Genomic DNA, 25,734 nt, shown 5'->3' on the forward strand with positions numbered 1-25,734 from the left:
GCGGCCCAACAGAGAGCAGACAAGAAAGTGCAGCCCCTGGACAGAGCATGACCTCACATTGCTATAATCATGTACACGTTCATGTTAGATGCGGCCGCTGGTAATCTCGGAGCATCTGAGGGAGCCGCGGCACAATCTCTGACCTGCTGTGGGCTTAAGGCTTTGAGGCAGCAATTATGGTCACAGCCTGGAGATGTGGCCAGCAAAATCTTTAAATACCCTCCGTCAGGTCAAATCACCAAATCATACGTGTGCCACTGACTTTCATATAAGGGACCTGAACTTCCTACTTCTTCTTTCTAGAACCGGGAGAAGAGCTAATTGAAAATAATACGGCACTTACAGGTTGTCAACACTTCAGATCATATTCTGATTTATCCAGCATCTGTGCATGTGTGAATGAAACCTGCTCTGTGGAGAACCAGGAGGACAATGAGAGGCTCCCTGAGGCAAAACCACATCAATTACAGTGGGAATGTGGTGATATTAAAGGACCAAAAAAATATCAGGTACCAGCAAATAATAAATCCCTTTCAACATCCAGAGGAGGGCTTTCAGGACTGGGGACACGGAGGATATTGCAGTAGTTGTCGAGCCAGAGCGGGAGTGGAGGACTGAGGATTGAAAGAAGCTTCGCAGTGAGAGGATGGAGAACAGTCTGCAGCAACACAGTGTGAAGGAGGTGTGGAGTGGGATGAGAAAGCAGCCGGGCCAAATGGCTCACTGGACCAGAGACACAGTGGAAGGAGTAAAACATGTTTTCAGTTTCGGGTTGACACAGGGACAGCTCATCCCAGTCCAGCCTGATGGGACCCTGTCCGCCACCACCTTCCCCTGCACCTGCTGCCGATCTCTCTGTTCCCTGCTGATGACTGGGTGGTTGATTACCCTACGACCCCTGTTGATCATTTGTCACGTTAAAGGTCAAGCCTCCCGCATCCCTTATATGGCATCAGCCTCAGAAACTCATCTCACACCTTTTCAACCTTAAAGCAAAGTTCGACATTCAGAAAACACCCGTATTTACTTTTTGGCAGAGTTAGATGAGAAGATCAATACCACTGTTATATTTGAGAGCACGGTAGAGATGGTGGACGAAGCTGATGCTCCAAACGCAGACTATTTGTTACAGCCTGTTTGCAGTTAGCTATGCTAAGCTAGCTTTTTGCTTTAACTTAATGGAGAAATGTAAGAGTGGTAACATAAGATAAGATAAAAGTCCATTGTTAGTCCCAAAACAGGGAGATCTGCCAAATTACAGCAGAAAAAATGGACCTACAAAAATATACATGAGGTATGTGATATTAAGTAAACATGCAATACTTGTTTACATGTTTATAAGTATAATTTATGAATAATTTATACTTATTCATATAAGTAGAAATTTCCTTGCATTATACTTATAAATGCAAGGAAATATAAACAAATATTCAAAAAATAACTGCACAGAGACATTTGACTATAATGGTCTCATCTAACCCTAAAAAGCAAATAAGCACATTTCCCAAAATGTGTTACTTTAACACATAAACTGTAAATAAAGATGGATGACATGACTGCTCCCCAAAAGTGTAGCCAAAAGTGTCTCGATCGCCACCTGGTGGCTGGCTGCAGTACAGGCCATCAAACCTGGCTCCCCTGTTACTGGATAGCACCGGGATCAAACTTAAATGTCAAAAAAGGCTAGATGAGAAATCCTTTTTTTCTCAAAGATGTTTTTACGTCATTTTAGGCAATTTTCTTGTCCCACTGATTGGGTTTTTATTTACTTGGCAAGTTTGGTGTTAATCAGTTATAAAACGGGTTGATAGACGGAGGAGACTGACTCACAGTCGGTCGATTGTGTGTTTAAACGCTTCCGTGATTGACCGTCCATTGACCTCCATTGCCTTCTTACATTGTCCAATTGTTGAAAATGTTTTTTTTCCGCTGCTTTAATAATGGTAAATGGACCCTTTTAAGAATTGCTTTCCAATAAAATTGACCAATCAGAGTGCTTTAGTGCACAAGTCGCATTGATCCATTCACACAGCACTTATGTATTTTTTCTCTCACCATTCATACACCAGCACTAAGCAATCACAGGCTATTTTGGGTTCATTATGTTGCCCAAGGTCCCTTTGCAATAAAGGTTGAAGTGCCAGGGATGGAACCACTGACCTTCTGGTTAGAGTCCTACAGCATCTATCACCCTGGTGAAAGGCTCCGTCTTTATATTGATATGTATTGAAAGCATCAAACATACTAAGCCTCTGGTTTGTTCCCAGAAAACCAACAGGGTTCTTTAGGTGCTCTTCTTGCTGACTAACACCATACTGTACATTCGGCTTCTTGCCATAATGGTATCCAGTCTCAGGCCACTAGGCGGCTGATGAAGCAGGTGACTTGTACTAATGACCAATTCTACAAAACTGTCCTCCATTACCTTTTGTACACACCTGTACTTGCAGGAATCAGCATAATCTCAGGGAGCTTTGAGAACTGTGACGCAGCCGCCATCTACTCTACTGTTTAAATCATGAATTCATTAACTGCTCAATTAAACCTGAACATCTGCAGTTTTACATATGTCAACATATAAGGAATATGCTCAGACTGTAATTAACATCTTCTACGTTCATTTACTTTGTCTTGACGTTCTGTTGCTGTATCTCTGCGGCTGTATTTTCATTACATCATTCATTTTCTGACACAGCAAACTTTAACTACCGGAGCAGATGCTTATGAAACCTCTATTCATTATATTCTTAACCACAGTCAGTTGTTCTTTTTTGTGGCCTGACACTATTGCTGCCTTAACAACTTTCCATCTGGGAATAATGAAAGTTTAATTTTGTCTCTTCTCGTCTTAACGCGTGCCATAATGCACACGCACCACCGTTACTCTTTCATGAGTGCGGAGCAGAACTCTGGCGGCCGCAGCCAGAGTCGCTTCATCTTTATTCTAAATTTCATCAAGAGCGCCTAAATGAAAGCACCAGCTGACAGGGGGAACTGGCAGGCGTTACAGTGAATCCACTCCTTGGGGAATCTCTTCTTTTGCTCCAACCACAAATGAACTGACATCTAAGGGAAGAGAAAAGAGCCTTGTGCACCGGCAAAGATCGTGACTGGAGAGGGAGGAGTGGTGGTGGCGGCGGGGGGGTATTTTTATGACAACTCGAGGCCTCGGAGGACATTTAACTGGTGCGGCTCACTGTGTGCATCCAGCACGTGGTGCAGGGAAGCTAAAGTTAGCATTCTCTCTCTCTCTCTCTCTCTCTCTCTCTCTCTCTCTCTCTCTCTCTCTCTCTGTGTGCAGCGTGAATAGCTGGGAAATGCCAAGTCAACAATCAACTCAATCAGTTTGTCATTCAGTCAATATTTATCGGTGTGTTCATTTATCACGCGGGTCACAGCTGTCTCGTTCACACGCTCATTAACCTACTTTATCTTCAGCGTAATGGAAGCTTAAGCGACTCACTCCCCAGCTCACTAATTAACACATTGTGTCACGTTTGTATTTTGTCCACGCAAAAGTGAGTGTAGAAACGATCACGTGGTGGTTTCACGGCGGCTTCCTGGCTGGTTTACTTTGGAAAATACATCGTGTTAATTAGTGAGCTTTGGTGGCGCTGGTAGGCGGAGTTTAACAGGTGAAGGCATAGATTTATATATAAAGACTAGATGTCTCGTCTGCGTTGCCGGCCAACGGAGTCGAACATCACCATATGGCGGCCATCTTGCCAAACCCTCACCCATAACATTGTGTTGGTAGTGGTAAATAACCATAACTTGCTCAATTTTCAACCGATTTTTAAACGGCTTGGTTTGTTATAAACGTCAGAGATTTTGATATGACACTGCATACGTATGAATAATTATGTTATTTTCTAAAAAAATTTAATTATTTATGCAGTGTCATTGAAAAAATTGAGCAAGTCATGGTTATTTAAAAAGTAAGTACCACTACAACACAATGTTATGGGTGAGCGAGCTGCCTTTGGCAAGATGGCCGCCATGTGCGAACGTCCGGCTCCGTCGAACGAGACATCTAGTCTTATATATGTCTATGGGTGAAGGCACAGAGAGAAGACCTCAACGCACCTGCCACAGAATTAGGCCGAGGCATCACGAGGGAGGAAGTGCTGTGCACGTGGTGCTGTGGGAGGGGCCTCTTCGGAGCCGGTGGCGTCCTGGGCTCCATGATGTCACTCCTGGGTAAGGCCTCATCTGGGTGGGCGGTCAGATTGTCCTTGGTGGGCCCGGCGTGGCGGTCCTCGGTCACACGGCCCATTACACTGGCCCCGCCCACCGGGCCCTCGTCCTTCGTCAGGAACTCACTGGAGGCGCTGCGCTCCTCATTCTCAGAGGAGCTGGTGATGGTTGCTGAGCCGCACAGAGAAAAAAGAATACGACTTTTAGTCAAGCAGCCAAAGAGAGGAAATGATTGGGCTGAAATTTCCCTTGCAACAAAAGACATGTTTTGGATAAACAATGAAATACAGTGTTTTATCCCGCTGTTCGCTCAAAACGCATCATTCAACGGGTTTTTGTTGTAGTTGTACTTGACGCGCCCTTTGCCCCCTTTTATGTTTAACTATAAATACAAACTCTATTTATGGAGAAAAAAGTGTCCTATTTTAGGAGAATCAGAGCCATAAGCAACAAAGACAGCAGTGTCCCAGTTTTGACAGCAGGGAGCTGAAGGCTTGAGGCTGAAGTGGCACAGGCAACACAGAGACACTAGCTGCTGGGCTGGAGGAGACGAGGACTTCAAACCAAGAGATGCTGCATCTACATTCCCATCAGCACTCAGGAGGGTGTGGCCCCTCATCAGTCATATCTGGGGTTTCTGATAAGCGCTTCCATGGGTTATGGTTACTACCAGCTGTTGATTTTTTAAGCTACATTTTTATGCATGGTCAAGTTTTCCTATTAGACACGCTCCGCCTAGTGTAATAACAAATGTGACCCATTTCAATATGAATAGATATCATTTGACCTGGAGATTCACAGCAGCAGCTCTCACCTATGATTCCACTGTCCTTGCTCTCCAGGGTGGAGGTGGGGCTCTGAGAGGGAGGCCCAGGGCTGCTCCAGGTGAGGGGTCCCGGAGCAGCACCGGGGGCCGGGCTGGGTCCAGGGCTGGAGAGGGTTCCACTGGGGCTGGTGCTGGAGCCGCACTGGGGTGAGGGTAGGTGTAAAGGCTGGGGCAGATGTGGGCCTCCAGCACTGGTGCTCAAGGTGGAGGTGGGGCTGTCTGAACAGGGGGAGGTGGTGCTGCAGGTCAGAGTGGAGCTGGGACTCCCCCCCTGGGCAGAGGTGTCACCCTGGAGGGAGAGACATAAGATGTAGATAAATAACTTAACTCCAAATGTGTGGAGACAAAAAAATACACACACAAAAGAAGAGGAGAGAAATAAGAGAAACACACCTACAATAAGAAGAAGTAGTAAATGGACAGTGTCAGTTGCCTTCCCTTTAAACAAACCCCCAACTGTGCATGACAGTGTTTGCCTCATGGACACTATTTTCCCTGATTGTGACTATGCACGCAGATGGAAAATGATAATTCCAGTTATTTTCATCCTGGCTGTCATTTTCCCAGTTTTGCATAATGACGGCTGGTTGTGCTGAGAACGAAAATCACTCGCTGCAGACACTCACAGTTTAGGGTAAAAATCACCGTGCAAACATTCTGCTGTTTGCTTCCCGCACTGGGACTGATTTTCACAGAGACTTAAACGAAATGTGAAAGATTGTTCCCTCACGAGCCAGGATGCATTTGAAGTATAGAAAGTCCGACCAGCAGAGCTTCAGAGAGCTCCAGTGAGGATGCTTAGTTAAAATTTCACATCTGATTCCAAATTATGTGCAAGTTCCAGGAAATGTAAATGTGACGGTGGATGAAAAGCAGCATCACAGTGTGAGCTGGTCTCTGGGGACCGGATGCATTTCCTCTTTTGGAACTGGCACAGATTGTGTTTTGGAATCGTAACTTGGAGCAACTGTGTGTTAAAGTTTGACAGTGAAGCTAAAAAAACAAAGATAAAACAGATTATTTTCGAAACTGTTCTAATGAATCTCCATGGTATCATATCTATTGACAAAGAGTAAATAACCTATTGTATAAACAAGATGTTGCAACCTAGAGTAACCCTGTAATACATCATTAAGCTTATATTAGAAAATTATAATATTACACAGCCACAGAGATCTTTATTTACCTTTCTTTTTTTTGAGTTTTTTTCCATTATTGTCTTCTTAGAGAAAAGTATAATATTACACAGCCAGAGAGATCTTTACCATTATTGTCTTCTTAGAGGATAAAATATGATAAATTACAATGGATATTTGAATTTACTAATGTATAAGTTAATGTTTATTACATTACTGAAATCCCTCAGAAAACTGAAATTCTTAATGAATGGAAACGTGAGCGGGAAAAAATAAAGAATACTTTTTATTAGAGATATTCTGCTGTGTAGTTTGATCACATAGTTTGATCACGTACAATTCAGGTCTCTTCATTACTGCGTGTTAAAGTTTGACAGTGAAGCAAAAAAACAAAGATAAAACAGATTATTTTCGAAACTGTTCTAATGAATCTCCATGGTATCATATCTATTGACAAAGAGTAAAGAACCTATTGTATAAACAAGATGTTGCAACCTAGAGTAGCCCTGTAATACATAATTATGCTTATATTAGAAAATTTTAATATTACACAGCCAGAAAGATCTTTACCATTATTGTCTTCTTAGAGGATAAAATATGATAAAATACAACGGATATTTGAATTTACTTATGTATAAGTTAATGTTTATTACATTGCTGAAATCCCTCAGAAAACTGAAATTCTTAATAAATGGAAAACCTGAGCGGGAAAAAATAAAGATGACTTTTTATGAGAGATATTCTTCTGTGTAGTTTGTTCACGTACAATTCAGGTCTCTTCATTACTGATGCAACGTTCCTGCAACACAGAGACTGTAGGGAGACAAGGCCGCTCACTGTTATTCCCTTTGTACCAGAGCCTCATCTATCTTAGCCAGGACAACCCACATTCCTCACGTGAACCTCGCTATAGCTCTGTGAAACCGACTGAATCTGGAGCTCAGGTGGTGGAATGAGGCTGAGAAAATGGGCCAAGGCTGAGCAGTGCAAACGCTCGGAGATGGAGAGACACACCAGCACATTGCAATAACTCTCATCTGCAGAAGGGTTCAACTAACAGGGCAGTGAGTGGAGAAACGGAGCCCCGAGCAAGCTGCAGCAACATCATTAATAACCTTATAAAATATATATCGATCCATTCCTCCAGGGGGGGGGTTTGAGTGGTCAGATCACACAGTATTTAACGTGGCGGTGCAGAGAACCTTTACAGAGAGATATTTAAATGTTTAAAGGACACATTAAGTGGCAATGGTGTCAAAAAAAAAAAAAAGAAGGTCATTTCATAAATCATTCATTGGCTTTGTATTTGACTTGACAGCAAAGGGCCAGCGAATCGATACGCCGCCTTACCTTCTTTTCCCTCCTGTCCTCCATAGGAGAGCTAGCAGTGCCCGGCGTCGCTTCTCCCAATAAGAAGCATAGTCTGGTCATCAGTTCCTGGGTAGAGAGGGAGGGGCCCAGCTGGGGCTCCACGTGGAGGTCTGGGACACACACACACACACATTCAGGACACTCAGGTTAACAGGTAAACAGAAGCAGGAGGGGCCTCATGAAACCTGCATCTCACTCATGCTCTGGTTTCCACTCGCTCAGCACCACTGGTGAACTGGGAGAAACACATGCTGCCCTGATTATCAATGCACACACAGTGGGTTTCCAGTCCCTGTTTGGGGCGACAGCAGCAGCAGTGAGTGGGGTTGTGTGAGGTTGTGAGTTTGCCTGTGCCTGCCAGGTGCTCACAGTGAAGGGGACGGGTCCTGAATTTCAATGAGCCCGGTGTTGACTTTGGAGCAGGGAGAAGGAGTGTCCTGCCCCGGCCTCGGCTCCTGGAGAGATCAGCCTGACACGGGCCATGTGCTGCATTCTGCTCTGAGGCTGCGACCTCCGACCCGAGCTCCTCCCAGGATCCACCCCCCCCTCCTCCTCTGCAGAGCAAGGTGAGGTGAGGCTTCTCAGATCTCTGCACTTCATCCAGCCTGAGCGTCCCCTGCGTCCTCACACCTCATCCATGTCCTCAGCTGAGTAACATGCATACTGAGTAGGCATAATCAAAACAGGATGACAGGACATCACGGATTACAGGGACAGCTCACTCCCCCTCACAAGACTCTCTGCGTTCAGACGTCACATTCATTTCACTGTTGCTGATTCTTTCTCGTTCCTTCTTTCTCGTTCCTTCTTCGCCTTTCAAAAGGCACCGCTCTGCATCGCTCTCGTGTTGAACCCAATTGTTCGACAAACCCAAGCTCAGCCTTGAGAGGGTCAGCCAGCAGAGACATGCTTGGTCACTTTTGTTTCCACAAGGTTCCCCAGTTACAGCCTCTGTCAACACTTCACAGCTTCATCCGCCGCTGAAGACCTGGGCAGGGGGGATGGACGTGTCGTTCAGAGAGGAAGGGAGGGGAGGAAACTTTGCATTTAGTCAGCAGGGCGCCGAGACCCAATCTGGAGTAACATGAGGACACACTGAATGTCCAGCACTATTCATCAAACCACCTAGCAGTTGCCATTGGAAACGGGAAGCTGAGAGGTGCCTGGCAACCGCGATGGTGGAAGCTTCATAAAACCTGTTCAGCCTCAGGGAAGCCTTCTGGTCAGCGACACGCAGGAAAGCTGCCGGAGTTGTGGATGTTACGTTATTATGACTTTAACCTCAACTGGAGGATGAACGTGCAGAGAAGTCGGGGGGAAAAACTCTGAGATAAAACAAATGCACTCTCCGTGATACAGCACGGATTACATGGACAACGCTGTCGTCGCACATCACTGCACATCTGAGAGGACAAACTTAGAGCAAAGCCTTTTAGGTGCAATTCAAACACGAACGAACATTCACTTTCTGCTGAGTCTCATCGTTCATTCTCGTCTCACCTCATCTTCCCTCATCCTCCCTCATCGATACCTGGAAAAAAAAACAAGACATGCTGCTCAACACACGCCCACACGCTCCTGTCCTCACCTCTGTGGTCCGTCTTGCCACGGCACGAGGCGAAGACAAGAGGTTCCCTCGCACTGGAAGAGCCCTCCACATACTCAAGCTTCTTTACCCGTCCTTTGGCCACGGCGAAGAGGGAGCGTGGAGAGGGAGGGAGAGGAGGCAGGGTGGGAGTGAGGGAGGGAGGGAGGGATGGAGGGTGGAGATAGGGAGGGATATGGGAGAGAGAGAGAGAGAGAGAGAGAGAGAGAGGGAGAGATTAAGCCTCCCCAGATGAGATCTGTGGTGCAGAATTTGAATTGTGTCCCAGGAGTATAAAGCAGTATGTACAGAGAGAGAGCCACGCATTGGAAACAGTAAATTCCCTGTACCGTGGGTGTTTATCTATAATATATTGACACTGCTAACGTGTGCGTGTGTGTGTGTGTGTGTTTGAGTGTGTGTCTGTGTGTGTGTGTGCATGTGTGTGTGATGACAGGGACAGCGGTGCACTTCCATTGATGTGTGTGGGTGTGTCTCAATTTATGCAGCCGAGGGTTCTTGGAAGCACAGACTCTTTGGGACTGAAGCTCGTTGAGGATGAGATGTTTGCTTTACACTCAAGGTTATTCTGTGTGTGTGTGTGAAGCTGTGGAAAGAAACTCTGTATCCGTCTCCATCCTGCAGTTTGATATTTGATATGAAACGAGCATCAAAGAAACCAAAAACATGACACCGCATGTTTTTCACTCGCTGTGATTTTCCTCATCATGTTCGCTGAGTGTTCAGGGAGGAAGAGAAAAAGATCACAAGGCAGTGCTGCATGCAGTGAAATGTAATAGCACCTTTCTTTCTGAATGGCTGTACTTGCTACAGGACACTGCCACCTAGTGCTGCGTTTAGGTGGAGGCGCCACAGGTACACATGGAGTTTGTTTTCTTATCACGCAACAATAATCAAAGTTTATAATTCAATTCAAATTCCAATAAGATCTTATGTGGTTTTGACAGTTTTAATAACGTAGTAGTAAAGTGCACAGGGATATTTTGGGCTTAGTTTAATGAAAGGATCAAATATTAATGTAGCAACGTAGGAAAATCCAAATGATGGTCTAAAAGGATTTTGGGTTATTAATGCTCTCCTATCATGTGTTTTACTTATTGCAGCTTTAGTTGGATTTTTTAATTATGCATGTGCGGATTCTGTAACACAGAAAGCTGCTTTGACATTCATCTGCTGAAGGAGAAAAGGTTTCATACAAGTGTCCTTCTTATGACATCACAGCTGGAGACAAGTCATGGTCCAGTGTGCAGCCTCCACAAGTGGGGCATGGAAACCTGAGAGCTCCAGTTCACTGAGGCTTCGCTGTGATGTAGGAACCCGAACCCGAACATTTGCCAAACAAAACAAAACATTCTTATATTCATAGATTGATGATTTTTTCCATGAACGAGAGGAAACATTTTCCTATTCGTCTGCCAACAAGGTTACGCTTTCAACACTGTCCATTTATTTCTCGATTGGTTTATTTGTTTGCAAGCAGGATTATGCAAAAACAACTCAACTGATTTCCATGAACTTGTGAAGGTTTGGTGCGTGACCGGCGTGACCAAAGGAAGAACACATCACATTTTGATGTGGATCCAGATCAGGAGGCTGATCCAGGATTTATTTTTCACTTTATTCAACATTGCAAGAGTTTTTGTTGTAGTTATAGATATGTTCACTACTTTCCCAGAGAATAAATAGTGGATCTTAATGAGAAAAAAACCAAAACATGCTTAGGGGACTGATTTCCATAAGTGTGTGTGATTTAGTGCAGATTGATTGAATATGATTTAAAGTAATAGTACAGTTGGGCCTTTTGTTATTAAGATTATTCTTAGATCAGCGTAGAAATGGAAACGCCACGTGACAGATGTTTGGCGCAGGAATCAAATGAGAATTGCTCTTGCGTACATCACATACTGTTGGGATTCCAATTCAAAGCTTTCTTTGTGAAATGAATGCATTGGGGCAAACGTGTTCTCCAGCACATGTGAGGCATATGACAGCAGGTTGTTTTAAGAACCAGTCGCATTAGGTTTATTTTGCACAGATGGATTTTTTTTATCACGACTTAATAGATGTTTTTCTTCCCAATAGAACATCTCGAATCCGACCCAGCTAATTGGGGTTTCTTGCCTTAAGATATCTTGTTCAATCATTCACTCTGACAATCTGTCACATGCTCTCGGGCCCTGAGGGTACACGGTCCGGGAGATCTTATGTTTTCTGTCACATGCATGAAACAGCTGAACGCTCAGAAGCTCCCTGTTAATCAAGGCAAACCCATGAAAGCATTCTGCTATTTTTTGCAGCTACTCCCCACGGTGCACTGCCTCTCATCATTCTCACTTGTTCATCCTGAAATCAGGCTTTGTTTGCATCGCTGTTTGCATTTTCAGAATCAACCCACCTTGGAACCTGATGCACGAGTGAGAGGGGGCCAAGTCGGCCTGGCGAGGGAGAAGAGGTGAGGACGGCAGAGAGATGGACGCGCCCCTGGTCAGTCTCTTTGGTTTGACCGAGCTGTCGGCGTAGCTGCCGTCGTGCTCCTGGTGGCGTCGGGCCCGTCCGGCGCCGCTGCCTCTCTGCAGGGTGCTGTGAGTGTGCACCTCAACACCTACATGGGAAAACCAAAGGGGAGAGTGTAGAGGAAAGGTAGAGACGAGCAGGTGCTATGGTTGAGGAAGCATTATTTAGAAAAGCCTCGACATGCTTAAGAAGAGCTGTGGCTGAACAGCAGCTTTAACATATGTCTCACATAAGGCTGCGGCAGAGCAGACATATCGTGTCTTGGAGGCATGTTGCAGAATGAAGTGATGGAAAGTTGGCAACGACCGAGGATCTATTTTAAGGGGAAAGGCATCAGATGCAAAAATGAAGTTGCACTTCGATTAAATATTTTAATCTGATTGCAGGCATTAAACTTGATCCTGTGTCTTCAAAGCCAGGGGATAACAGTGACCTTCTTGTTTATCAAATAATATATTATATTCATATATATCAACAGATTTTATTTACTTCTTCTACCTTAATATGTATCATGTGCTATATGTAATTAGTAATCATAGCCATCATGTCACCTAAAAACACTGTGTAGTAACAATCATATTCGCCATACCACAAATACACTGTGCAACATTCATATCATTTATTATCAGTGTTGGGAAGGATACTTTCAAAACGTATTCCGTTACAGAATACAGAATACATGCCCAAAAATGTAATCTGTAACGTATTCCATTACATTAACTAATCTGAGTAACGTATTCTGAATACTTGGAATACTTCCGGTTTGTATTGCATTTTTTAAGTGTATGATTGCGGCGTTGTTATAGTCAGTGGAGAAGCAGCAGTTTAAACTCTCTCTCCAGCTGGATGTCCGGCTCCCATCCACTCCCACCTCTGTGCCGGCCCCACCGGAGGCTGAAGGACCCCCCCCCCCTGCGCCAAGGCTGCCTCGCGCCGTGCTACGATCGTTTCGGCGTCGAGTTTATTTTTTTTTGCGCTTGACGCGAGCGTATCGCTCCATGAAACACACTGAAACATGATTTTAAACGATATTGATGACATTTTATATGATATAAATGATAAAGTATGCATCCCATAGTTTGTATTCCCCTTATGTTGTCCTGGAGTTTTAATTTTACCAATTTTACCGATCACATTATTAAATGCCCCCCTCTGCCCATCCACTACAGACACACAAGCAGTCATAAAGATAAAAAGAGAGGGGGGGGCGGAGAATACGTAATTTTCCCTCGACACCCGACATTGAACGGAGAGAACAGCGGAGAAGTTCTTGAAGATGGATGAAATTAAATTGGGACGCGGTTGCAGTTAATGTTGGAGCAACAAGTGACTAAATGCTTTTATACTACTGGGTCAACGGGTGATATTATTAGCGCTGCCCGGCGCTTCAGCGTCCGGTGTGAACCCGGCGTGCCTCGCTGGTCTCCTGCAGAGCCATGACAGCGGAGCTCTGGAAGCGCAGGTCGGTCTTCTCTCACCAGGTGCTGGAAGGGCAGCTTGCGGATCAGCAGCTCCGTAGATTTCTGGTAGCGACGGAACTCTCTCAGAGCCTCGGTCCCGGGGCCTGTAACGGTCCCGAGCGGGTAGCGGTGAGGCTCCTTCACGCCGCCGGGGGCCCGGGCGATCTTACGGCAGCCCTGGTCTCCAGCTGCTTCCTGGGGGCTTTGCCGCCGGTGGATTTACGAGAGAGTGAATAAACTCGAGAAGTACCGTCATGTAATCCACTGATTTCAACAATGTAACTGTATTCTGAATACCATCTATTTAATTTGTAACTGTAACGGAATACAGTTACTCATAATTTGTATTCTAAATACGTAACGCCGTTACATGTATTCCGTTACTCCCCAACACTGTTTATTATGTATTATCTATATAAGTCACTTTACTGCTTTTGTACGCTTTTTACACCACCGTTACTTCAACTTGTGTTTACTTTTATCTTAGAACTTTATTTTATACTACTACTTTATATCTGTGCTTGTGAATCTTTATAACAAGCTGACACATTTGCTAATTTGCTTGCAGAATGAATCTTAACAGTTTGTTTTTTGAGAACAAATAGTCAGAGCACCAATACCTCATTTTACAAATACACATAACAAACTGTTGCATTGTTCATAAAAGTGCAAAGAGATCAGTGCTTGAAAACTTTTAATGATCCTATTTGAAGAAGTGTTATCGCTCTGTGAATGATCAGAGCCATAAAAAAAGCAACGTAAACACACTATATCTTTTTAATGAGACTGACACAGTTCTCTATCTTCCTCTATGTTCTCACCCAGAAGCAGCGCGTTATGAAATATTAATGGACAACATGGTTGCTCTAATACTGAGCTCTGCTGCTTCTGCTTGTCTGTCTCCACTGCGCAGTTTGAAATCCGCTCTGTGCCGCAGCAAGTTGCCACGTTCGAGATACAAACTCACAGTTGACAGGACGACGTTCCACTTGTTTCAGGTCACATTCGAACATCCAGCTTGTTTACAGCAGATGTGAGACACTTCATGTCAGAGAGCACAGATTGTTCTCGTTCATTCACAAACTCCTTGTGAAATCCAGAAGGTTTTTTGTTTTTTAGTAGGTCAGGATGCTTGCCTGACCCACTCTAACTTTGCCTGACACACTTTACATGTAAGCAGCAGGACACTGAGTGAAGGACAGAACACGCTGATGAATTAGGCTAATTGAAATGGCTCCACTTGTATCACCCAAGAGAAGAGAACTGGAATATTTCCATGAAACAATGCAAGACCTGCGTGTGACAACATCAGATAAATCTCCACATGTACAGATGACAGATCAGGGGACAGCACATTTATCCTTTATGCTGATAAAGAGAGATGACCTGTTATTAAAGCAACAAATACACAGAGATTTAGGTTGATTTAGTTCTTTAGCTCTTTTCTCACCTGAATGTCTCTGGCTCTTCTTTTCTCCCCGTTTCCCTCCTCCCTCTCTCCTGTTTCCAAACACCGCTCTGAACATCACTGTAGCTGCTGCTTCACCGTCTGTGGAGGAACCGTAATCAACATGTTCATTTGATTTCAGGCAACATTACACCAGCTCTTAACTCCTAATTCCTCTGCTGGAGGAGCTGAGTTTAATTGATATGAGACCCTTAATGAGATTTTGTTTTTACATTAAACTGTTACAGATAAAACATGATGACACTTTGAGAGGAAGAGGGAACTCACCTGTTCTCAAGTCGTCTTGGATGGTTTCACGTGGTTCACGTTAATCCACAGGACGCCGGAGGAGAAGCTTGTGTGCAGCTCCTCAGTCACAGAGTGAGGCAGGAGGAGGCGGTGACGTGCAGCGTGCACACGCCTGCATGTCCACGTTTCATGTAGGTCTCTCCTCTATTAGCCTCAATCATAATAATGACTAGCAAGTGTCTAATTAATCTTGCTGTGATAGGCTATCATGTTTTATCAAGTCACCTCAGGCCCATGTATCAAACAGGGTATCCTTTACTGGGGTTATTTGTGTAAAGCCCCAAAAATGATCATTGTTTAGTATTCAAATGTGTTATAAAGTCACACATTGTTTAAGTATCTAACTTAACAAATTAAAGATCAGGCTAATATTTCATCCTGGATGGTGGAAGTGTTATTATCTATATAGGCTTGAGTTGTGTAACATTGCCACATTGGTGCAGATCCAGTAGCAGCAGCAATGTATGATATAGAGCAAGACTTCAAAGCACAGAACTATGAATCACATTTATATATAAATTATATATAAGCAGGGCAAAGAAAACATAACCCGGTCCCTATATATCTATAAATATTCAGTTTACCTGTGCTCTATATTTGATAGAATAGGGGCTATTTTTATAAAAACAATATAAATAGTAAAAAATAGGGCTATATATATACATATTTTACATATATACAAAATCGTACACCGACATACCAAAAATCTAATACAAACAAAGCTGCATTGTTATTTATAGCAAAAATAGAGGAAGATAAATATTAACTGACCAAATAAAGAAACAATTGAAGAAATTGAAATTATTGTTTCTACTGGAAAAAAAATGGAAATATAGATTCAAACGTTCACAACTAGTTCACTTCATTTCCATTAGGGGGAGGCAGATGTAACTCCTTCTTCCTCCCCAAGGGGGCGAGCATGAGCCACGACCTATTTAAAGAAGAAGCTCGCGTCTCCTCGGTCTTTACTCCAGCGGACACGTGTGAGCGGAGGGAATCGAACACGTCCTCACTTCATAGACCCGAACATCATCAAGGGCTCCATCATGTGTCCCGACAGGTTTAATCGTAAGTATTTAACTTCACCACATTAGAAGAAGAATAACGTTAAGGACGCGGTGATGGAGTTTGATCCCGATCTGCGGACACGTGTGAATTAGCCGAACCCGTTTAAATCTGCGTCAGAATCCGGTTTATGACATGTGACCATCGGGAATACCAGCGTTGCTCTGTTAGCGGTGAAGTTACCAACACCTGGAACCAAGTGAAATGTCATTTAAGTGTTTTTTCAGACGGAGAGACGCGCTACAACATGTTAGCATTAGCATAGCCTGGGTAGCTTCATGCTAGCACGCCCTGCTTCAGCTAGCCTCGATGCTAACTGGAGGAATGTAGCCATCATTAAATGTTCTTATGTTCCAGTTTCTGGGGCAAACAAAGGATTTAATGTTAAATTGATTTATCACTGAATCATTTGGGTTCACTTTTCTTTCAATCAGGGTTTCAGTGGTAACGTTAGTCATGTGAATTTAATGCAGCATCAGAAGCTCACATATTTAAATAGACCAGTTAGAAATGGTAATCCTTAAACCAATCCATCCTGGGTTAGTAACTCGCTTGTCCTGGTATTTAAAAGTTAATATTCAGCCCTGTACTGAATAATAAGCAATTAGAGCCGGGACTAATACCTTATTTGTCAATCCATCATCTGAGAATAAGATGGTTGCTTTATTAATGATTAGTTACAGCTGGAAACTTTTAATTCATCAGTACAGGGCTGCATAATCACTTTTTATAGAGAACTTGGTTACTAATCCAGAATTGACTGCACTAAACATTTTAAAGTTACTATTAAGTCCTGTACTGATGAATAAACAGATAAGACAGACAATATTGGATTAGATATAATAGTTGATTAAATCGTGTGAGAATTAGATAACATTATAGGTTACATTCGCAGGTCAAAACCAGTAACAAATGTCCTTGATTGGGAATGCAAGTGTTCAATCTTGGTCCATTTTAAAAATATTGCAATCTGTAAACCTGCTTGGGATAATAATTTTCTGCATGAATAGTTCAAATATACAGAAGTTAGTACGTCACCTTTTGAATAATAAAGATTTTCCGTATAACTCATTTTGAGTAATTAAATTAGAAATTGCGTTCAATAAGGTATTTGTACTTTTTTATATGGAGCTCTGGAAAATAAACAATCCTCTTCTGCACTTTCCCCCCAGTGGATCTCATGCCTTTGGTTGGACACCTGTATGATCCTGATGGAGGATGATGGCGGTGGTCTCTGATCTTCTGAAGAATGTCCTTCACTAACATCACAGTCTGCAGTTACCGCAGTGTGACTACTACCGGAAATGGGTCTGAGAGGACTTCCTGTCTGCATCATCGCTGCTTGAAAAGGTAAAAGACTGCAACCTCTTGTTTTGTGGATTCGCATGTGGTGTTCTTACTGTAAATCCTTCTTCACAAGCTGCATCTTTGACAGCCTGGACTCTCTGACGTGAGAGATACTGGGTTTTAAAAATTCAGATGCAATATTAAAACGTCCCCGCGCTTTCTGCTCGCCTCTTCTCATGGCGTCTCGGATTGAATAGGGGAGGATAAATCATAAACTAATCTACAGTGTCATAGCTGTCATGGATCACTGCCAGTGTAACTGAGTATAAAACCTAATGTCTGCATGTTAAACATAACTTGGTTTAAGCCTGAATTTTTTTCCCCCCCATTTCCAGACTCGAGGTTTAAGTTTGGGAAGATGAAACCACACGAGATGTTGCAGCAGCTGTGAAAGTCGTAGGAAGTGTTCGAGCTTTACAGGTGAGCAGCACTGTTTCTAATGAGAGTCCTTATTGCATCCACTGATAGCCCTTAAGCAACTTTCATTGGCTTAGGGGTTTGCAAAGTGATGCCAAACTAAATCTTCTTGATACTTCCTGACTGCTCCATTAAATAGCAGCACAGATTGATTTGAGGAATACATTTGAGCTTGTTGGACATGAACCGGTTCATATTCATGGATGTGTAGATTTTTTGCTGCTAAATCAGTTGATTCCAGCATATTGATCCTGCTATTTAGAGCGATGCAATGTCAAGTTATCATGTGGGCCTCTGGAAACGTTTGGATAACAGTCATCCCAACTCTATAGTGTTAAACATAAAGTATATGAAGGCTTATTACATGTTATTTTGTGGCACATATGTTGCGGTATGAAAGTATTGTATCTGACAGGTTTAAATTCTCTTTCAGGTGAGACACTGGGCTCCTGAAGGAAAGTGGAGCAGTGGAAAGAAATCCAGTGAACAGTTCAAAACCATTTAAAGAAATACATTGACATCATGATTCCTTTAAGTTTTTGTGTCCGTGTCCCCCCCCAAAGCTGTAAATGTAATCTATTTCTAATGTCTTACAAATAATGCATTATGAATCTACATTGTACTCTACTGTAAGAAATAAAAACATCTTTCAACTCTATCTCTGCATTTGAATTTTTTTTTAAAAACTTGCATGCATGTTGAACCTATGAATACTGCAGGGAGGTGCAAAACTAGTAAGGGATTACAATTTTTGAATACCAGTCAAGTGGTATCAAAGGGATTTTAAGAACGGCTCAAGATTAAAGCAAGTAAAAAATGACCAGACGCTTAGGCTTCAATGAACCTGATTTTTCCTCTTGACCTGTACAGAGACATCAACTTGTTTAATTAGTCCTGATTGTCATGATGCCCTTTAAGAGATTATACACAGATGTTTGTATTGAAACTTTATTAGACATTTTAATCAGATGTAAAACACTTACAAATTGTACAGCGAACATGAAACAATGTGGGGACATAAAATGGCACAAGTCTAAAAATATTGCCAATGTAACTTCAGGCCGAATCTATTTTTTCAAAGTAATGGTCGGGAAGCCTGTAAAAGTCTAGGAACACACGTCAAATCATTAAAGTTTCAAATCAACATACGCATTTCAAAACAATAATAAAATTCAGTGAATCTTCTGCTTCATGGAAAACTGTCCAATGCCCCAGATGCACAAAATCTAAATCAAATACCGGGGGATTTAACCTTCAGGGGCTGCTGGATCCGAAGAGACTGCACACCAGATTATAAACGTCAAGTTGTTTACCTTCGATCCTAAGTAAGAAGCGGTACCTCTCCTAGAAAAACAACTTTAGCTTGGACGCATCATCCTGTGTTTTGAAACCTGATGTAAGGAAACCAGGACTGAGCTCGTAGGAATGAAGAGCTCAGAGCTTGACCTTGGGAGGATCAGATACTATTCATCAGTCTTTTCATCAGCGTGGTAATGTCGGTACTCAGGCTTGAGCTCCCACGTGTTCTTGTGTGTTCCCTTCACGTTGTAGTTGCCGATATCTCGTAAGATTTCCTTCAAGTAACTCTGCGAGTAGAAAAAGGCAGAAGGTTACAAATGCATGTACTGCATAATATCTATTCTCTTGAGATAAAGCAGCAACGAAGACCTAAAAGATACAAGAGCTCAAATCTAAAATTGTATTTCCTAGTGTGTGAAACCAGTCGTGGTTGTTTTGTTGTCTTACCACAGGCTGTTTGGTGATATCCACCAGGTCCTTGATGTTGTAGAACTGGTGCTTCTCAAAAGCAGAAAACAACATGTCCAACACCTGCTGCTTGTCTGCTCTGGCTCTCTTGCCCTCTTCCTTCTTTTTCCGGTCATACTCAAGCTGAAGAGGAGAAATCAGGTATCACATTGAGGCCCACACATTACAGATTCATAACAACGGCTTTAAACATCACTGTTCTTTTAAGTCACATTCAATTACTGACATTTTCTGAGTAACAAAATAGGTTTACTTCCTTTAATTTCCATTTGTTTACATCATATCTGAACATACAACATAATTGCTTGAGATTGTTAATTCATTCCTCAGGTCATTAATAATATCCTTAGCACTTAATCATAATATATATATTTCAATGTTTCTTACATTGTAAGCGTGGTTGGACACAGGTTTGTAGTTGCTGGTGACGGCCTTGTCCAGCTGCTGCGACAGCCTGGTCGGCTTAGAGGACTCTTCTATTTGTATCCTGTTAGACCATAAGAAATGCTCATATATATGACAACAAATACTAAAGCTCTGCAATGAATACTATATGCTTTATTATACGATCATTCCTAGCATCTTAAATTTCGATTGAGAAGGTCAATATAAAAAACAGTTTAGCCTTAAGATATTGAGATATTCAAATTATTTACAAAGGTTACCCATATATCAGCCAATGTATTAATTTAATGACGTAAAATAACCAATTATTCAATCATCAGTTCCTTTTGCGAAAGAAATGTAAATGAGGCATGATGTTTTACAGTTAAACTAAAAAATGTACAATATAATAAAAAAAAAGACCAAATATAACTTTTTATATATAGATATATTACATTTACACAGATAAAAAGGTTAAACTAACACAACAAACTATAGAGAACTGGAAGTAGGAGAATAAACATGTTTGATAAGATGTCACCATACATGCCCATATTTTCTGTATTGTTACTCTGTAAAATAAACAAGATTAAACAATGACCTTAAGAGGTCCACATCCATGTCGACTTGAAACATGTGCTCACCTCTTCAGCCTCATGTAACTTTCACTAACAGAAGGTTTGCACTCGGCTCTCTGCACTACCACTCCCTCCAAGGCTATTTTATCTGAAAAAGAGCAGAGCAGTTTAAAAGAATAGTTCAATAGAAACTTTGAGTCCAAATGAGCTCTTTGCTGCACGTTTGTATTAATGGTATCTGTATGGAGGATGAGTATTTGAATGTGTAAGTGAACAATGGGCCATTTATTATGAGAGAAAAAAACCATACACCTCAGAAACAAAGGCTTCAAAGTTTATGAATCAGGTTTAGTCAGAGCTCTTTATTCTGAAGTTGAAAGAAATTCAGCTCGTCAGCAAAATCATGACCAGGAAAGTTTATTTCCCAGTAACAGCTCTATGAAGCCGTTACACTCATGTTCTCACATACAGCCCCTCCAGATAATTCCAGGAGTTCAGTGCATGTCAGAAAGTAGATGTTTCATCCGATGAAAAGAAAATGATGTGACCTAATGATCTCAATACACTGAACAGGTAAAGGAAGAAATCCCTGATTCATAAACAACTCACTAAAGAACCACTCGATCGCATCACAGGGTCTTGGCTTATTTATTGTTGGAGGAAGCTTAGCGCCAATGAACATTTCCAGTAGAGATACAGACTAACATTAGTGACAGTTGAAGCCATCACCCTGAGCAGGTCGAGCTGTGCTCAACCCCAACTCTACTCAGTGGAACCATATTTCCAGCTTCCAGTCAGGATGAACTAAGATAAGACTTTTGGTTCCAAGTCATCCTCCAAAGCATGTGTAGTGGTCACTGTTGTGATACTACAAACGCCATCTATTAAAAAAAATGTTGTCACTCACAGGCGATGTGGAGGACTCACCTGGACCTGCCCCCGCCCCTGAGCTGCTGCCATCAGATCTCTCTTCTGACTGGCCTACAGGAAGGGAGGGAGGGAGGGAGGGAGGGATGGTGAACATGGACATATTGGGGGTGGGAGACGGAGGGAGGAAGGGATTGGACATTAAGAACCACAGCTAGGGTTTAGTCGCACACGAAAAGGTTTAATCACACAGAGCCACTCTGTGTACTTATGATTATGTACATGAGCGCGGGAGCAAAGCAAGCATGCTCTCACAACAAGCCAGTGCAGACGACCTGCCTCACCACAAACACACACATCCACAACAGTGCTGCACAAATACCACACGTATTGTTTGAAACAGAGTAAAACACTGTATGTTTGCAATGCATTTCTCCAGTGTGTAGTTAAATGAAAAACAGTTTAGCAATAATTACTTCTATTCTCTTTCAGCAGCTGCCAAAATAACTAATTTCTAGTTGCATTTATTAAAAATACTAATGATGCCATTTCTACTGTCCAGCCCTAAAGAGCAAAGAACATACACACTCACACAATGATGTCCCAATGGAAGCACACTAGCGCAAGCTCACCAGCACCCACAGCAACACAATGTCAGAATTACCTTTCAGGAGGCAGACAAGGCTGGTGAAATTCAAACCAAACCAAAAACACCCATGCACAAATTAAATCATCACCATACTGGGAATGATTTGTGTTGATATTGATCTAGTCTATGTTAACCAATTCAAAATCAAGCCGTAGATTCCGGATCATTTACTCAATCTGCCGAAGTGCATGACAGCGGATTGAAAAGGTCAAACCACAACAAACGACTGACGAGTGATTAAAAACAAACTCAAATACAAACAGAGACAGAAACACACAAACATATTTCCAACAGACCAGCTTGCCACTATTTGTGATTGACTGAGCATATTGTCTGTTATGTGCAGTGCATCCGTACTCTGTTAGGACAGATGGTAACTTCACAACACAGGGAAAAGTGTTCCCACAGTTCCCAGCACTAGGACAAGCAGGACAGACTGGGTGGTGGTGGGGGGGGGGGCTGTGCATGAAAGGACAGCAAGCAGCACAAACAGCAGCGGGATAGATGCCTCCACCACCTCACAACACACAACTTACCTCCGGGCTCTAGAACAAACAGGTCAGTAATACAAACGTACACACACACGAATCCTCTTTAATTGAGACGAGGGACTCACCTGCCGGGTTCTCAGAGTAGACCGCCAGCAGCTGCCCCCCCACTGACTGCATGGTGAACGGGTGCTCGCGGGGTACAGACGCCGTCTTGGCTTCTATCCCCTCAAGCACCGTCAGCTCTTCATTCAGAGTGAAACTCACCTGTGGAGGAGCAGCATCATCATTTAGACTTTCTAACTTTTGATCTGTTACCCTTAGGGTTGCAAAGGGGCGGAAAATGTCCGGTAAATTTCCGGAAACTTTCCATGTTCATCTAGCCCATTTCCATTAATTTATCCATCAATTGTAAAATATGTTAACAGATGATTCCAATTGTTTGGAACTATTTATATCTCTGGCATTGCATTAGTGTTTTTTTACAAACTTTTTTCTCATCTTATTCTACAGAACAATGCCATGTGCACTATCTCATGTGTGGAGACATTTCACCCCATCCAATGTAGAAGGAAAGGCTGTGTACATTTGCAAATACTGTGCAAAGACCTATGTTAAGAATGACACAACGATGCAGAAGCATATAGTCAAGTGCCCAAAGTTTCCTCAGGGCTCAAATCAGCCAATGACAAAACAAAATGTTTAACTTTTGGTCTGTATGTGACAAGGTAAATACAGTTAGTATAAATTATCCACAAAATGTCCAGTTAATTCCCGTGTATTCCAATGGAAAGTTTCCAACTTTGAATATTCCCGGAATTTTGCAACCCTAGTTATCCTACAGGGCTATAACAGGCCCATAAACACTCATATATGCTTTTAATAATGGCTCTAAAAAATGTTCAGCGTTGATGAAATTGTTCTCCTTTCAAACATCACTTGCCTCTCCTTTTCCTTGGTTTCCTTTCCTGGGAGAGAAAAACAATAATGATAATAAGAATAACAGGTCATAATAATCAATCTAAAATGCATCAGTAACACTACAACAGATATACCCTGCATCAGGACAAACCCATATTTCAATTTTCTCACACTTATGCACAGACTTCTGCTATTTCACCGATGCTCAGTGGTTCAACCTACTTGGAGATGCGGAGTTTCCCGACGTCGCCTTTGCCGGCAGCTTTTGCCCATTGCTGAGCGAGGTACTTGGGAACCTGCGTGAACACAGATGGGATAATTTTACGAGAGACGCTTTCACAGATTTCACTAAAGGACACAACAATGGTTACTGTGCTAAGATCTTTGACATTAATCTGAGTAGAATCACACAATGATTTATAATTTAAAAAAACATATTGTCCAATATAGTTGATACTTTCTGCAGGAACAGCTATTGCACTAAAGACTCATCCAGGAGGCAGGTTTCATATAAACTGGCCAACTCCAGTTTCTAGAAGGAAAAGAGTTGATGTATAAAATTTGTTTGCTATTCAGCAGAATTATGCAAAAACTTGAGAGTTTCTCAGGCGGTGTAGGTTTTTAGCCACTGTATTATAACATTTAAGGCTAGAAAACTGTAAATACCACCAATGTGTAGGTGAGTAGCGAAATGTGGATTTAGCTATAAGGCTTGTTCTAAATCTAAGGGGAATGTTGGGCCCTGGCAGAGGAACCAGCAGATTACAATCTGTGGCAGCACCATTATAAACCCAATATTTTCATAGGAAAAGCTAAACATCACCAAATAAATATGTGGTGAAATTCAGTATTTATTAATATTATTTATTGATTTGGCCCCTCATAAGCACTTTTTTATCCTGCTCATAGTGTATTCATCGTCTTTATGTCTTACAATTCCTGTTAATACTGTAATATTCCATATATATTTCTACTGTACAGATCTTATTTATTTACATTTTCACTTTAATATGCCCAATACTCTGCACTTTTACTGCCTTTTTTGCACTTCTGGTTAGACGCTAAACTGCATTTCGTTGTATAAGTACTTGTCCTGTGCAATCACAATAAAGTTGAATCTGATCTAATCTAATCTAATATCATACTGAAGTGATTCAAGGAGCAGAATCAAACTATTGTAATAAATTGTCGAACCTTATACAGCACCAGTTTATTTATTAGTTAGATATTTCAAATCACTTCCAATTCAAGTAAAAGAGAGAGTGAACGTTTGGACCTCACTGTAGATTCCTCAGCTTCCCACTGCAGGAACCTTTTATTTTGGATAAACATAAACACAGGAGGAGCTGAGTTCGCCCCCGGAATGAAAACATGTCACTCGACTGTGTGTTAACTGTGTGTTAACTTTGTGTTAACGTGTATTCACAATCACCGGACTCGTGTCAGATCCACAGTAACTTCACACAGAGGACCCCCCCCCCAGCTCCACTTAGCTCACCGTTATCCTGCGTTAGCCACATTCATTCTATCGTAGCTAACATGCTAAGCTACGTGCCTGTTTAGTTTCAGCTGCGTTTTAACAGAGACCCTGTACAATTCGATTAGATAAACTCCATTAAAAAACAAACGACCACCCACCTTCACCAGCCAGACCCCCGTGTTCTGCTTGGCTCCAGTTAAATCCACTTCTCCCTTTTCCGACATGTTTTAAACAGAGGCTGGTAAGGAGCTCGTCAACACGATACGCGCATGCGCACTAGTGATGCGTCCTTTGGTGTCGAGGCTTGATGGCGTGTGTCGAGGCTTGTGTTGATGACGTATGTGATGAAGATCAAAGCCTCGAAAGCCGGCCAAACCACGTGACTGATTCCGGAATTGGTTCGCGGGTTTGGTGTGCTTTTCAAAATAAAAGGGGCCGCGAAACATATCTAGATATAAAAAGTTATATATATTTTTTTTTAATTATAATATACATTTTTCAGTTAACCTATAAAAAAATATGCCTCATTTACATTTATGTCTCAAAAGGATTTGATAATGACATGTTAGGAATAATTGCTTATTTTATTTCATTAAATTAATACATTTCCTAATTTGTACAAACTTGCTGTATCTTTTCTTTGTAACCCAGCTTCATCTGTGCTCTGTGAAAGGATATTTTCCAAAGCAGGCGAAATTATTTCTGAAAAAAGAAACCGCCTGAAACCCAGCACTGTTGTACGTGTTACATTTTGTCCCCACACACATAAGCACAGTCACAAACCAAGTAACACAAGCACATTCACATCACAACCCTCTCACCAATTTCTTTCCACTTTCCCTTTTGACCCCGCCATTGTATCATAAAGACAGACACCATATTAATAATAATCTTATATGTATTGG

The 25,734-nt window shown here is 42.2% G+C and overlaps 2 protein-coding genes, 1 long non-coding RNA gene and 2 other non-coding genes across 6 annotated transcripts in view; 3 read left to right on the forward strand and 2 right to left on the reverse strand.

Annotated features, from left to right (window-relative positions):
• Positions 1 to 14,636, reverse strand: part of LOC132998703 (protein TANC1-like) — a 38,250-nt gene extending 23,614 nt beyond the window's left edge. Inside the window, exons 1-6 of the mRNA XM_061068440.1 lie at positions 14,561 to 14,636; positions 11,532 to 11,738; positions 9,119 to 9,211; positions 7,510 to 7,640; positions 5,012 to 5,312; positions 4,087 to 4,368 (exon numbers count right to left, since the gene is read on the reverse strand). Of these exons, the coding sequence (XP_060924423.1) occupies positions 4,087 to 4,368; positions 5,012 to 5,312; positions 7,510 to 7,640; positions 9,119 to 9,211; positions 11,532 to 11,738; positions 14,561 to 14,636 (1,090 nt within the window). The remainder of the gene's footprint in view (positions 1 to 4,086; positions 4,369 to 5,011; positions 5,313 to 7,509; positions 7,641 to 9,118; positions 9,212 to 11,531; positions 11,739 to 14,560) is intronic.
• Positions 14,637 to 15,822: 1,186 nt separating this feature from the next.
• On the forward strand, positions 15,823 to 18,353 carry LOC132998637 (uncharacterized). Its single transcript, XR_009677994.1, has 4 exons — positions 15,823 to 15,934; positions 17,104 to 17,281; positions 17,614 to 17,698; positions 18,129 to 18,353. It is a non-coding gene; the product is annotated as an uncharacterized LOC132998637 (long non-coding RNA).
• Positions 17,352 to 17,487, forward strand: LOC132999234 (small nucleolar RNA SNORA31). Its single transcript, XR_009678100.1, has one exon. It is a non-coding gene; the product is annotated as a small nucleolar RNA SNORA31 (small nucleolar RNA).
• LOC132999233 (small nucleolar RNA SNORA31) lies at positions 17,731 to 17,863 on the forward strand. Its single transcript, XR_009678099.1, has one exon. It is a non-coding gene; the product is annotated as a small nucleolar RNA SNORA31 (small nucleolar RNA).
• A 274-nt stretch (positions 18,354 to 18,627) lies between the features above and the next one.
• Positions 18,628 to 25,108, reverse strand: LOC132998371 (general transcription factor IIF subunit 2-like). 2 transcript variants are annotated; one of them, XM_061067977.1, is made up of 9 exons: positions 24,988 to 25,108; positions 23,572 to 23,645; positions 23,372 to 23,396; positions 22,557 to 22,695; positions 21,352 to 21,405; positions 20,491 to 20,572; positions 19,850 to 19,949; positions 19,442 to 19,585; positions 18,628 to 19,281 (listed from the first exon to the last, which is right to left on the reverse strand). In XM_061067977.1, the coding sequence occupies exons 1-9, from the start codon at positions 25,051 to 25,053 to the stop codon at positions 19,159 to 19,161; spliced, it is 807 nt and encodes a 268-aa protein (XP_060923960.1). In that variant the 5' UTR covers positions 25,054 to 25,108; the 3' UTR covers positions 18,628 to 19,158. The 2 variants fall into 2 exon arrangements, with proteins under 2 accessions (XP_060923960.1, XP_060923961.1); XM_061067978.1 differs by lacking the exon at positions 21,352 to 21,405.
• Between the last annotated feature and the right edge of the window lie 626 nt (positions 25,109 to 25,734).

The sequence above is a fragment of the Limanda limanda genome, chromosome 3 (genome assembly GCF_963576545.1).
Source record: "Limanda limanda chromosome 3, fLimLim1.1, whole genome shotgun sequence".
Taxonomy (NCBI): domain Eukaryota; kingdom Metazoa; phylum Chordata; class Actinopteri; order Pleuronectiformes; family Pleuronectidae; genus Limanda; species Limanda limanda.

Coding starts and splice junctions, on each gene's coding strand:
- LOC132998371 (XM_061067977.1), bottom strand. CDS start 25,053: ATGTCGGAAAAGGGAGAAGTGGATTTAACTGGAGCCAAGCAGAACACG. Junction 23,397..23,571: donor GGGAAACTCCGCATCTCCAA/GTAGGTTGAACC, acceptor TTTCTCTCCCAG/GAAAGGAAACCAAGGAAAAG. Junction 19,586..19,849: donor TGTCCAACCACGCTTACAAT/GTAAGAAACATT, acceptor TCTCCTCTTCAG/CTTGAGTATGACCGGAAAAA.